The 13,997-nt window shown below is 51.3% G+C and overlaps 1 protein-coding gene across 9 annotated transcripts; it reads left to right on the top strand.

Moving 5' to 3' along the window:
- The first annotated feature begins 7,413 nt into the window (after positions 1-7,413).
- On the top strand, positions 7,414-13,144 carry LOC309444319 (uncharacterized protein). Of its 9 annotated transcripts, none has more exons than XM_082062036.1 (5): positions 7,414-7,927; positions 8,597-9,004; positions 10,426-10,527; positions 11,221-11,258; positions 12,291-13,144. In XM_082062036.1, the coding sequence occupies exons 1-5, from the start codon at positions 7,876-7,878 to the stop codon at positions 12,474-12,476; spliced, it is 786 nt and encodes a 261-aa protein (XP_081918162.1). In that variant the 5' UTR covers positions 7,414-7,875; the 3' UTR covers positions 12,477-13,144. The 9 variants fall into 9 exon arrangements, with proteins under 9 accessions (XP_081918162.1, XP_081918163.1, XP_081918160.1 ...); XM_082062037.1 differs by having other exon boundaries at positions 8,597-8,998; positions 10,423-10,527; positions 12,291-13,143; XM_082062034.1 differs by having other exon boundaries at positions 7,415-7,927; positions 10,423-10,527; positions 12,291-13,142.
- Positions 13,145-13,997: the final 853 nt, after the last annotated feature.

Below are 13,997 nucleotides of genomic sequence, written 5' to 3'. Positions count from 1 at the left end.
TAAAAAGATAGTAAAGATTTCCAGAACTCAGAGTCCAGAAAATATTGCACGTTTAAAGAAATGATCCGCACCCAGCACTGGCTGAAGACTCTTTAAATATACGTGCGCAAGCCCCGGTGAAACAGCAGCAGAAGTTTCACTGTCAGCATTTGCCGAGTCAGACTTCGGTATCACAAAAGAGTCAAAACAAGGCAGTTGTCAAAGAGACAACACAATTAATCGGTCTGAACACAGGAAAAGACATGAGGCCTTTCTGCGGCATCAAAATCCCTCTGTTAAGACACTGGTTGTGCAGGAAAGTGATTTTTTTGGTGGCAGAGCCTGGCCCAGGCTGCCCAGGGAGGTTGTGGAGTCTCCTTCTGTGCAGACATTCCAACCCGCCTGGACACCTTCCTGTGTAACCTCATCTGGGTGTTCCTGCTCCATGGGGGGATTGCACTGGATGAGCTTTCCAGGGCCCTTCCAACCCCTGACACTCTGGGATTCTGTGAAGGTGTCTGTCAAGCAGCACGTTTGTTGTGGTACCTCCTGCAAGCTGAGAAGGGGTGTCACAATCTACAAGCATTTATGTTGTTCAGAGGTTCATATTTAGCTGATGCGCATATTATAGAATCACAGAGTAATTTCGGTTGGAAGGGACCTTTAAAGGTCATCTGGTCCAACGCCACTGCAATTGATGAACCCAACAACAACATGACCATCAGGCTCCATAGTCTGCACTCACTACTGCGCTCAACAACCAGCAAGAAATTAAAACTGTGCTTGTTATTAAATAAAAATGTTATAAACTGAGAATTCCATCCACTTCCTTTAACACCCTATTCCAGCAGATGTAAATTTGATGGGTAAATTTCATATTATTAATGATACATAATTAAGGATACATATTATATTTCATATTATTAATGATACATAAGGCAGGAGGGCTCTGCAGAGGGATCTGGATAGACTGGAAAAATGGGCTGATTCCAATGGGATGAAGTTCAACAAGGCCAAGTGCCGGGTCCTGCACTTTGGTCACAACAACCCCCTGCAGCGCTCCAGGCTGGCACAGAGTGGCTGGAGAGCAGTCAGGCAGAAAGGGACCTGGGGGGACTAATGGACAGGAAGCTCAACATGAGCCATCAGTGTGCCCAGGTGGCCAAGAAGGCCAATGGTGTCCTGTCCTGTATCCAAACCAGCGTGGTCAGCAGGACAAGGGCAGTGATCCTTCCCCTGTGCTCTGCATTGGGGAGGCCACCCCTGGAGTATTGTGTTCAGTTCTGGGCCCCTCAGTTCAGGAAAGAGATTGAAGTGCTGGAGCGGGGCCAGAGAAGAGCAACAAGACTGGGGAAGGGACTTGAACACAAGCCCTATGGGGAGAGGCTGAGGGAGCTGGGCTTGTTTAGTCTGGAGAAGAGGAGGCTCAGAGGTGACCTCATCACTCTCTAGAACTACCTGAAGGGCAGTTCTAGCCAGGTGGGGATTGGGCTCTTCTCCCAGGCATCAGCAATAGGACAAGGGGGCATGAGCTTAAACTCTGCCAGGGGAAATTGAGGCTGGAGATTAGACAGCAATTCTGTGCAGAGAGAGTGGTCAGGCATTGGAATGGCTGCCCAGGGAGGTGCTGGACTCACCGGCCCTGGAGGTTTTTAAACTGAGATGGGACATGGCACTTAGTGCCATGATCTAATAAACAGACTAGAGTTGGACCAAGGGTTGGACTGGATGATCTCTGAGGTCTTTTCCAACCCAGTCGATTCTGTGATTCTGTTTGATAGCTATGTTCATTCTGGCTCTAGCGCAAGAACGAAGAAATATAATTTCTGCAAACCTCATATTTTAGGATGGAAAAGATAAGATCACCCTCTTTGACAAGGCAAAGCAATTTTCCACTCTTTTAAAATTGTGTCCTTGATCATATAATAATAACTTCTCCCATGGAAAGTATAAATGTAAAAAGTAAAAGAACTTGTTCTCATGACATAGTGTTTTTAATCTAAAAATACAGTAATTTATGCTAAACAAATAAAGGGAATAAAGATGCAAAAGTGTAAAAACAACAATGGGAAATGCAGGAGTCACAGGTGGTGACACTTTATGCACAGCAACGTGCAAGAAGGGGCAAAACTATTCCCTGCCTAAGTTTAGGGAAGGAAGAAATCAGTGTATTTTGAATTATAAGATTATATATGTGCAAGCCCTTGATTTCTAATTTAGCTTGTCTGGAGAAGCTCAGCTGGGATGAGATCTCCAAAGAGCCCGATTCCCCTGGATAAAGGATGCACATGAGCTTTGTCCTCCAGTTTTCAGGTTTAATCTTGATTTCCACAAGATTTTCATTTTACTTCGGTGTCCTTTCCACATATTTGCAGCCATTGTGTTTATCTTTCTGGACATTACAAACAAACGCTTTTCTTTCAATGTGGCTCCAAGTGAAGAGGATCTGAAGGTAATTAGGTAAGAAAAGGGGCGTCTTTTCCCATGAGTTTGTTGATGAATTGTGGTCCATAAAATCAGCCTGAAAGCTTTTTCTAGGGAAGAGGAATAAAGGGGGGGTTGTGGTGTTTTTCTGTGCATGAAGTGAACAGAAAGTAAGTATTGTAGAAGAAAGAGAGGGGGAAAGTGTATATTTTTGTGAGAAGCAATAATTATCTGGGCTCTCTGACATGTGGGGGTGAGGGATTCTCCACTATAACATTTTTGAGCCTGGAGACTAAATGCTGCAACCCCAAATTAGGTGAACCTCACTAGGAAAATATACCAGTATATCTTAAATATGCTAGCTGTTTGCAGGCTAAAAGCAAGGGGAAGGAACTTTACTCTTTCCAACTTTTTCTCCCCAAAAGTGGGCATTTTTGGTGACATTCAAATGCGTTGTCTGGCAGGGATGCTTGCTTGAGTTGGAGATACCCCAGCACATAGCTGGGGGACCAGTGCTAAAGAAATCCCATAAGCATTGCTAATTAGAAAGGGAGGTTTGTTTGTCACGCAGACAGATGTTAATGAATACAAATAAATTCTTAGAGGGTGTAATTTTTCAGATGAGTTTGGCAGACACTGTGGCCTGGGGGGATGTAGATGATGGTTACCTGGCAGCTCCTGCTACAATCTGTGATTATACAATGATTTCTTCATATTAAAGTATAAGGTGGAATAGTAATTTTTTCCTTTAGCTTGAGTGTTTCCCAGCTATACTTAGATTAATCTTCCATTTCTTTATGCTTGTAACCCCTTAGGGTTTTGATGTAGATGGTCTAAAACACAAATCTGGAGGAATTCTGCAACGTGGCTGTTATGTCCACCAGACCGAAACAGGCCAGAGGCAACGGATGGTGCTGAGCGCTGTGCACAGGACTGGGATGTCACAAGGCTTTGCAAAGCACCTGAATTTTGTGATGCACCTCGTGAGGTTCGGGGGCCTTTAGAAAGTAAAAAGACACTTGAGCTCACAGAATCACACAGAATCCCAGAATGTCAGGGGCTGGAAGGGCCGTGGAAAGCTCATCCAGTGCAATCCCCCCATGGAGCAGGAACACCCAGATGAGGTTACACGGGAAGGTGTCCAGGCGGGTTGGAATGTCTGCACAGAAGGAGACTCCACAACCCCCCTGGGCAGCCTGGGCCAGGCTCTGCCACCCTCACCCCAAACAAGTTTCTTCTCATATTTCAGTGGAACCTCCTGTGTTCCAGTTTGCACCCATTGCCCCTTGTCCTGTCACTGGTTGTCACCCAGAAGAGCCTGGCTCCATCCTCCTGACACTCCCCCTTTCCATATTGATCCCCATGAATGAGTCCCCCCTCAGTGTCCTCTTGTCCAGCTCCAGAGCCCCAGCTCCCTCAGCCTTTCCTCACACGGGAGATGCTCCACTCCCTGCAGCATCTTGGTGGCTGCGCTGGACTCTCTCCAGCAGTTCCCTGTCCTGCTGGAACTGAGGGGCCACAACTGGACACAATATTCCAGGTGTGGTCTCCCCAGGGCAGAGCAGAGGGGCAGGAGAACCTCTCTTGACCCACAGGCTGTCCAGAGACCACCAGCAGTATATTACACAGCAGCAGCGAGCAGGAGCAGAGAGTGGCTGCGCAGGGTCCATCCGGCCGCTGCCATCGCAGGGTGGCTTTGGCAGATGCTTGGCAGTGAATGTGTGCGCCACGTTGTGATGCTTCCACTCAATATGGTAGCTCAGGAGAGCACTTCATTGTCGCTACCAGCTGCTTCCCCTTATCAAATCAGCTCAGCATTATCCCAGTCCCAGCTTTTACATCCCCCAGTTTGCTCTCTGCCTGCCCCATCCCAGACTTACTGTTCAGCATCAGGATGGAGCAGAGGGTACAGCACCTCTGGAGAGACATCACATCTTGCTTGCCTTGGAGGTGCAGCAAAGGCACGATTGTGAGAAGCTGAGCATCTGTGCTGACCTCAGAATTTGCACGTCTCAAGTAGGAAGTAAGTGGCTGGTTTTAACCCCTTAAGACAGCCTTGTTGACGTCTGGTCACAATTTGGTGCCTTGGCTCTTCAGCTCAAAAGGATGACACCCGCTGTCATGACACACAAGGATTAAGGTGGTGGGTGCAGCTGGCCCAGGGGAGGGTGATGGAGGGATGAAAGTACATCAGGTTTGAGCAAGAGCTCTTGCTTGACAGGTAAACACTCAAAAATGTATTTTCAGCAGCCAACTCAGCCTTATTCCAGCGGGCATAAGGTATTATCCAGCTATCACTATGTCAGAGCAATTTCTGAAAGTTTTTTTGTTGTTGTTTTGGTTTTGTTTATCTTTTATTATTATTTAAAAAAAAAAAATATATATATATATATATTTAAAGGTTACAGTAAGTACTCCATGCAGATACTACCCCTCTCAGCACCAGAGGAGAGGGCTTAGGCAGCATTTCTGGAGCCTGTAAAAGCTTCAGAACTTGCTTTTAATTAGGGTGGATTTTGTCTCAAAATTTTCTTAGATATCTCCTTAGCCACAGAACCATCACTGTTGTGACTATAGGGGCTCCAGTTTGCCAACAAATCCAAGCAGAGGAGCTTTGAATGATGAAGTGAGGAACATGTGGAAGCTCTTGTAAGGGTCTCCCCTCTTTCCCTCCCATCTCCCATGTGAGGAAAGGCTGAGGGAGCTGGGGCTCTGGAGCTGGACAAGAGGAGACTGAGGGGTGACTCATTCATGTTTACAGATATATAAAGGGTGAGTGTCAGGAGGATGGAGCCAGGCTCTTCTTGGTGACAACCAGTGAGAGGACAAGAGGCAATGGGTGCAAACTGGAACACAGGAGGTTCCACTTAAATATGAGAAGAAACTTGTTTGGGGTGAGGGTGGCAGAGCCTGGCCCAGGCTGCCCAGGGAGGTTGTGGAGTCTCCTTCTGTGCAGACATTCCAACCCGCCTGGACACCTTCCTGTGTAACCTCATCTGGGTGTTCTGACATTCTGGGATTCTGTGATTCTGTGAAGGGTGATGCTGAGAACCTGCTTCTGTGTGTGGAGCTGCAGTAAACAGGCTGGTGGGGTGACATGTGCTGGGGACACGGGGCTGTGCTGGAGAGGGGACGAGACAGCAGGTCCAGCCCGTGCTCTCGTGTCACTGATCTGCCTCTTCCCCTTCTCTGCAGGGGGAACCCTGGGTGTCCTCGTTGAAATCTATCAGGATGCAGTCAATGGCACCGTGGGTCAGTCCGTGCTCCTGCCCGACTCCTACAGATTTGATGGTGCCCTGAGGAAGAGCTGCAGCTCGGGCAGGACCCTTACAGTGATTCCTGGGCGATGCCTGGGCAGGTTAAATGTGGGCAACTCTTTCTTGAGGCTGCTCGTCCTTGTGTCACCCGCTCTGATTTTTCTCTTGCTGGTGGAGCAGCCCCAGGGGCTGATGAGTGTTTGACGCTGCGGCACCTCCCGCTCACTTTGCATAAGTAAACGTGCGGTGCCTGAGAAATGCCGCTGAGGAGGCAGAGGCCCACGGTTTCCCCGGTATAAAATAATCTTCTGATGGCCCCACACGCCTGGCACATCTTTCCTTCAAGGGAGGTGGCATGTGCTTCAGCTGGTGCCCAGCCCCAGGGGCTGCCCCACTCCAAACCCGTCCCTGCAGAGCCCCGGGCAGCAGCAGCCACCCTGACCTGCCCATGGGGACACGGTAGAGAGCGCGTGGTCCCCCACCCTCTGTTCCTGCAGAGCCAGAGCTGGGGTCTCACACAGGTGCTTCCCACCCTGGCACGTTCCCCGTGTGCCAGTGATGATGTGGACGCCTCCCCAGCAGCACTTTGTGTCTCTCTCTCCTCCTCTCCTGGATCAGCTCTCCATCCTGGTGAGGGGAAAGTGCCCTGTTTGTTGTCAACCAGATACCTGTTCCTCCAGTGCAGGATTGGTCCCTACACTCAAACACCCCTCTCCCCATTCAGTACCCTCTCTCCAGTCAAATAAACTCCTCCAACAGCTTCTTCCCCACAAAAGCAGAGGCTGCATCTGCAGCATCACTTTGGGCTGTTCCAGCAGCCAACCAAGAGGGGAAATAATTTTAAAATCTTGCAGCAAGCCCAGGGTGATCAGAGCACCTCAGTATGGGGCTGCCGGGGACCAGAGGCTGCTTTTGCTGAGTGTTTGCTGATCATTCTCTGAAGGTAAGAGAGGGGGCATGTAGGCACCCCTTGGCATTGTCAATGCACTAGAAACCACGCTGAGGTTTCCACTGTGTGTGTCCAGGCGAGAAAAGGAGCCCCAACACATCTTGTAGTGCTGTTGCAGCCGAGAGGGCTGCGGAGGTTCGTAGCCCCATCCCCGCCGCAGCCCTCCCGACACCAACCCCCGTCTCACGTCGTGGCCGTGCAGCTGTGGTCAGCTCTGAACAGCAGCCACCAAGATCAAACAGACTGACGGGGCTCCGCTTCCCCTCCAGCTGCCTCTGGGAGGGGGGGTTGCTGCATGCAAGAGGCTCCAGACCCAGCACCTGGCCCCCACCCTCACTAACGAGGCGCTGGCAATCAGTAACTCGGGGAGCAGGAGCTGTGGAGAGGTGCAGCCCCGAGGAGCTGACATGGGGGCACAGGGGGCTGGTGGTTCCCTGGGTCAGAGGTGTCTCCTTGTTCCCATGTTTGCAACTCACATTTCTGCTTCCTAGGCTTCCCGTTTCTGCTTCTGCTCCCCAACACAACCACCGCCACATCTGGGCTCCCCCAGGCCCCGCTCCGGGAGAAGCACATCCCTCTGTGCAGACCCAGAGCCTCCTCTTAGCCCTGCCCGCACCCTGCCCGCACCCTACCTGCACCCTATCCTGCACCCTACCTGCACCCTGCCCACACCCTGCCTGCCCTCCTGCCTGCACCCTGCCCGCACCCTGCCTGCACCCTGTCCCGCACGCTGCCCGCACCCTGCCTGCACCCTACCTGCACCCTGTCCCGCACCCTGCCCGCCCTGCCTGCACAGCCAGGGCACAGGCAGCTCCCCTGTCCTGCACGGAACCTGCCTGTGGATTTGCACCTCTGGCTGGGAGCTTTGTGAACCCTTTTTGCCTGGGCGAGGACAAGCAGCGAGCAGGGCAATGAGTGGAGCCGGCTGCTCCTGGGACCCCAGCGGCCAAGCCGGGCTGGCCTCGGGCTGGAATCCCCCTCTTCCCTCTTCCACCGCCAGCACTCGTAGCAGCTCAGGAACTGCAATTGCAGAGCACAGGAAGAAAGCCTGGGCTCGCCCGCTCGCAAATAAACCCCACAGCACGCAGGGGACTGAGCAAGAGTCACCGACTTCCTCCCCTGCCAAGGCGACAGCTCGGAGGTGCTCGCTGGCCGCCTCGGCACAGAGCCTGGTGGCTCCAGCCCCATGCCGGAGGTGGGGTGACCAGCTGGCCAGAGCTCCCACGCCAGCTCCCCTGCCAGGGCTGCCCCCAACACCCAGAGCAGATGTCATCCGGCCAGCGCTGCTGGAGCCTCGGCTCCCTCCTGCTGCTGCTGGGTGAGTATGGGCTGAGCGGGGGGTCCGGGGATGGGGTGCACCTCTACAGCACCCCGGAGGAGGGTGACATGGAGGGTGATGCCGGTGCTGCTCCTTGGCTGGGTGGTGGTGACAGCTCTCCGCTGGCCCCCAGGACCTTCTCCCCATGGTGTGTGCCACTGGGGACATGTGCCAGTCCCAGGCAGAGTTGTGGTGGCAGAGGCTGCTCCAGACACTGGTAGATGAAGAGCAGGAGAGGGCTGAGCCTTTGCCTGCCCTTTTCCTATCAGGGCACAAGGCTGGGAGCTGCTTCAGGTGTAGATGGACAGAGAGCAAACCTGGCTGTGGAACAGTGTGGTGGGACAAATAACGCTGAGGGTGCTGGACATCTGGAGCCCATCTCTCAGCCCTCTCTGGAGCTGCTGCCCCATCTCACAGGCAGGCTGAGCCCACACAGCTCCCTGCAAGCCCCAGAGAGGCAGAGCCCTTCACTGCCAGAGCGTGGGACCACCATAGAATCCCCCCAGGACGGATGCAGAAACTGCATGTTGCTGAGAAACAGCTTCTGCAGCAAACAGGCTGGTGGGGTGAAGTGTGCTGGGGACACGGGGCTGTGCTGGAGAGGGGACGAGACAGCAGGTCCAGCCCGTGCTCTCGTGTCACTGATCTGCCTCTTCCCCTTCTCTGCAGGGGGAACCCTGGGTGTCCTCGTTGAAATCCATCAGGATGCAGTCAATGGCACCGTGGGTCAGTCTGTGCTCCTGCCCGTCTCCTACAGATTTGATGGTGCCCCTTCCTTCCCAGTGGCAATTTCCTGGACATTCTGTAAAATCCCGGTCAAACTCGCCACCTGCACAGTGCAGAACTGCTCCCTGGGTGCCGGGGGTGCTCCCAGCAGCTGCTCTGCAAATTGTTTCCCTGAGCCTACAAACCACAGCCGTGCTGAGCTATTCCCTGAGAACGGGTCCCTGCTGCTGCGGGACCTGCGGCTCAATGACAGCGGGGGGTACAGCGTCACCTTCGGGCCGTCATCCCAAACCAGGGACATCTTCCTGACCCTGTATGAGCAGCGTGTCACCCCTCAGCATCCAGGTGAGGGTAAGTGTGCGTGTTTCAGCGCAGACACCTCAGGCAGGGCGGGCGCTGGCAGGAGCATCTGTCCCTCCTCCCAAAGGGATGAGCTGCTGTGATGAAGACAGGATTTCCAGGGATGTCTTATATGGTGCTTTAGGTCTCATATCTTCCTGGCAGTAAACCCACCCTGTCCTGCACTGCCAGCTTTATCAAAGTATAAGGGCTTCCTGTGCAGCTGGTTGTCTCTAAACGATAAATGCTCTTTGACCAGCCCTGCACTTACCCAACATGAATGGCTACAGCTGAGAGACATGCACTGAAAACCCTAAGCACTGGGTTTAGGTTCTGTGCTGAAGGAAACCCAGTATTCACTGGGGAGAATAGGGTGCTCAGGGGTAAATCTGTGGCTTCCTGGGCCAAGGAAAATACTCTGAATGATTATTATTTCTGCCTGTGCAAAACACATATCTCACGGGGCAGGGGCAGTCAGTCAAACTGGCAGCTTCGATCCCTTTGGCAAGATGGGTTCCTCCTTTAACCTGCTTGAGTCCAGCATCTCTGTCCAAACTGCCATGTACTCCTGATGATGTCCCTCACATTCACCTTTCTTTCTGTGTTTGTTTCTTGCTGTTCCCTGGCCTGGTTTATCACTTTGCACAGTGACCACAGGGGTTTTGAAGTCCTAACTTTACATTCCCAATTCCCTCCCTGGGTTCTGCCTCCTCTGAGGGATCTTTGCCCCATCTCAAGATGCAGAACAGAGCATGCTTTCTTCATACCAATGATGACTCTTTCACAGCTCTGCTGCCACCCTACATACCAAGTACATGCAATAATCTCCATGGCAGTATCTGGCACGGTTCATTATGTGTATCACCTGAACATCTGTGCCTTCTGTGCTAGGACTGGTAAGCTCTGTCCCTCTGTGCAGATGACATATGCTTTCCAGGATATAGGTGTTTCTGAGCCACCATGGGGTGATGCTGTCAGCTGTCTTCCTGGCAGTGTGGACAGGGAACCCTCCTGCACAGCCTCTGCACTTCTATGTGGCTTTGGGGGCTGGAGAAGATGCCCATCACAACCCAGGGACTGGTTTTGGGTCTGAGCCCTGCGTGGCTCCACCTGCAGCTCCTGGGTCTGGCACCTCCATGGGTTTCAGAGCCACAGCAACCCCCATGCACAGTCTGTGCAGCCCATGGGGCGCACACAGCGTGGGCAGACGTGCAGGAAAGGAGATTCTACACTTGAGCTGCCAGCGTGGCAGCTTTTTGCAGCGCAGTATTTCCATTGACCCATGTGTTTGTGGTGCTGCTCTTCAGCCCCTTTTGCTGCTCTCTGATCCCGGGGGTAGCGCTGCAATCAGCAGGAATGCTCTAGAAAATGTGGTGAAGCCACTGCAATTGCTTGTTTAGAAAACACGCCACCTGTTTTCTCTCAAACAGCAGACACTGTGGAGCAAGACTACATCCGTTACTCTTTAATTGGAATTTGTTCTTTAATCTCCATCCTTCTGCTATTCCTGCTCTTCTACTGCATACGGCGCCGGGGTGAGTGGATCTGCTCCTCCTTGTTGCCCCTCCAGGTCACATCCTTCAGCTCACCCAGGCATATCCTTGGGTGTTAAAGGTAGCGGAGGGCTTAGGATTTGCCTGGGTTCCGCTCTTCACATCAAAATGATTCCTTCTGTAAGAGCACCTCCCAAATGTGCCACCTTCTTCCAGTCGTAAGCGCTGCTGAATGCATTTCGTGTTGGTGATGCAGCTTAACAAAGCAGAAGCACACCTGAGGTCTGTTGTGGAGAACTCTACTTTCTGGTGCTGAGATCAGAATCAACAGATCGCAGCATATCTAGTCTGTAAAAGAGGTACAATTTAATGGACTCTGAAATGCATTCTCTACGTGTGGCCGTGACTATTCCGTTGTAATTACTTTAAAACCCCAGCTGGCAAGAATACCTTGGAGTGTTTCCACTTCAAAATAAGCCAACGGGGTGCATATATTCCACAGCTTCCATCAGGGATATCTTCAAAACTTTCATCCCTGAGGGTGCATTTGTCAGGAAACAAATTCATTTCTTTCCAAGTGGGAAATCTCAGAAATCTCTGTCTTAAAGGCAAAATCCACATCACGCCCCTGGTGAAAGTGCTAATAGAGTAATCCTGGTTCTCCAGCACTGCGAGACCAGTTTGGACCATCAGTGTGTCTGCCAGATAATAAAACTCTCTCTTTCCTAGGTGCAGCTGAGAAGCAGAAGAGAAGAGTCATTAAACAACAGCAGGTACAGGAGAAAATCTGAAAGCTCTTGGGCATAGGCATCTGGGTAACTGCTAATTGCTGGCTTGAAAGGTGTACTGAGCTGCAAGAATCGGGTGCTGGATATAAAATTAGGAAGTTAATTCATTATTGTAAGGGAAGGCTGCAAAATGCCTGTGCTTTCCTCAGCTGTGCAGCAGCTGCAAACTTCTCCTCCATCTTTCCCCCAGTCGGACCCCAAACCAACATGAACGTTACCTTCATGGCTGAGCAGCTTTGGCCAGCAGCAGCAAGGAAAGTGCAGAATGGTTCAATGCAGAGAAATGTGTAGATAATTATCTCTCCCTGCTTCCTGGGCTCATGAATTTGCATTAATGCATTTATTAGGGGATCAGTGTGGACAATCTAGGGACTCATCTCACACGGGGTTTTACCCGTGAAAAATAAATGGAGAGAAAGAGGCAAATAAACCCACGTAGAAGAGAGCGAGCTGGCCCAAGTCATTTCTCTGCCCACCACACAGTGCTGGGGAAGGTGTCTCTGCAGGGAACAGGTCTCCCAGAAGAACTAGAGTTCACCAGAGACCATGTCTTGCAGGTACTACCAGCCTACAGTTGTTTGCATGCAAAGAGGATTTTGTGATTATTTTTTTTCCAGTGAAAACAGCCAAGATCAAGGGTAGATTCCCTACCCTGTGCTCTCTGGTCTGGAAACCACAACAAAACTTCCGCAAAGGTTTCTATCCCTGTTTCCAGTGTCCATCCCGCTCTCCCACCTACTCTCTAGGCTGTGTCTGTTTTGTCCAAGAGGTCCCTGAGCAAAGTAGATGTCCCTCTCCAGTGTACCTGATGGGCTGAGCCAGTTTTGCATCCATGGGCTGGGGGAGCTGGGACCGATGTTCCCCCACCATTATCATGGGTAAAGCCATCTGGGCTTTATGTAGCTCCTGCCCTGACAACTCCTCACTGTGTGCAGACAGTCCGTAGCCCTGGACCCCTCCTGATCCCACCACAGCCTCTGGAGAAGGGTCTCATTTTTGCTCTTTGTACTTCTGTAGGTCTCAAGTGTGGAGGAGTCCCACATGGACAGCACTACGGGCGGGGACGTGGCAACCATTTATGCCAGAATTGGAGACAGGTTTCAACAGCCACAGCCAAGACCAACATCAGAGCCTGTGTATGCATCCGTAACTTCTCCTGATCCACCAGGACTGGACACTAGGCCCTTCCATCACCCGTTTTGACTGTGGGAGCTGCCTCATGGGGGAGCTTTGCAGAAGGTGGTCATGCCTCAAACCAAAGAGGTTGTTTTTGTCACTGACGCTGCACCCTCGGGGCTCCCCCTCCAGCAGCTCCGCACGCCAAGCCCAGTCTGTAAAGGATTTGGAGCAACAGAGTTCAGAAATGCATTAGTTTGCCTTGAGCTGCAGTCTCTCTTCAATTTGAGAGACAAGCTGGTTTTAGTTTCTCCTTGAGACTTCCTGAGAGCACAGAGACAACCAGCATAAGACGAAGATGCTTAAGGCAAAGGCAAATCAACAGTTTGTCCATGGGAAGCTTGCTTCCATGGACTCACCTTAATTTGAGGGGTAACAGAGAGCATTAAATGGATTTTAATCATGTGTCTCAGGTTCACTACCAGTAGTCTTGTCACATTAAAAGAATATATGAAGATGCTTTGACTTGAAAAGTTGTCCTTATTTTCATAAGTATACCAAGTAATTGTTGAGCAATCTCTTCCTACAATGAACTTTGCTTGACCTCAGAGTGCCAGGGGTACAAGTTCCTCTGTTATTTCAAATGTCCCTTTGAAACACAAGGAGATGGCACTTTCTGTACAATGGATTTTCTCAAATTTCTATGCATGGGTGGGAGAAAACGGAGCTGTGTAATTCTGGTTTAAAATTAAACGGCCACATCTCCCCCAGCAGCACCAGCACTTTCAGGCATCTTTAGAATGCAAGGAGGGCATAAATTGATTTTTTTTCCCTCTGGGTTTCATGGAAAGCCAGGCAGTATGAATCAAAACGTGGGGCCCTGTCACTGATAATAAATGGATGCTATGAAAGGATGAAAGCCCTTAGGGATGTTCTAACTGGAGCCACTGTCAGCATGTGCAGTGATGCCAGGCTGCGGGGCAGGATTCGCTTGGACAGAGCATGGAAGCTGCCACTGCCTCTCTCCCTTTTCGGGTGCTCCTCTGTCCGCTGGGATGATGCTCATGAGGGATGATGCTGAAGATGATGTTCAAAGCGCCAAGGACAAGGGGTCTACTCCCACCAGAGCTGCCCATTCCCTCCTGCATTCTTCCCTTCAGGCAGGAAGGAAAAAGCACCCAACACCTCCAGCAGCACAAGAGGCTGCCTCCAACATTCCTGCCTGCTGTTAGCAAAGGAAAAAAACCTTCCTCTGGAGAGATACATGCAGTGGTACGTGCAGCTTTCGCTTTCTTCTCACCTGCATCTCCAGCTGAGTGTTCTGCAGCCCTGCTCCTGGCTCTGGGGTCTCAGACCTGCCTCATGGTCTGACCGCTCTGCTCTCGCGAAGTCCTGCCGGTGTTCGTGGTGGCAGAGCTTTGCTCCAGAAAACAACTGTGGTTCAATGTGGTTCAATGAAGTCACAAAACTGAACACTTGTACCAGGTAAAGACAGAGCTGCCACTGTGGTTGATGTGATGCCTTAAGTAGCAGGAGAGATGAAAGTACTAAAAAAATATAGCAGCAGCAAGTAAGTACACAGAAAATATGGCTTTCACTTTTCAGGTT

This window comes from Streptopelia decaocto (assembly GCF_964273445.1).
Source record: "Streptopelia decaocto genome assembly, chromosome: 10".
NCBI classification, from domain to species: domain Eukaryota; kingdom Metazoa; phylum Chordata; class Aves; order Columbiformes; family Columbidae; genus Streptopelia; species Streptopelia decaocto.
This window is presented reverse-complemented; position numbering and strand designations above follow the sequence as displayed.

Bases quoted from the DNA above. Each gene is read 5' to 3' on its own strand.
- LOC309444319 (XM_082062031.1), top strand. From the start codon at position 7,876: ATGTCATCCGGCCAGCGCTGCTGGAGCCTCGGCTCCCTCCTGCTGCTG. The intron at 7,928-8,596 runs GTGAGTATGGGC...CCTTCTCTGCAG, and splicing joins CTCCCTCCTGCTGCTGCTGG to GGGGAACCCTGGGTGTCCTC. The intron at 9,005-10,422 runs GTAAGTGTGCGT...TCTCTCAAACAG, and splicing joins CCCTCAGCATCCAGGTGAGG to CAGACACTGTGGAGCAAGAC.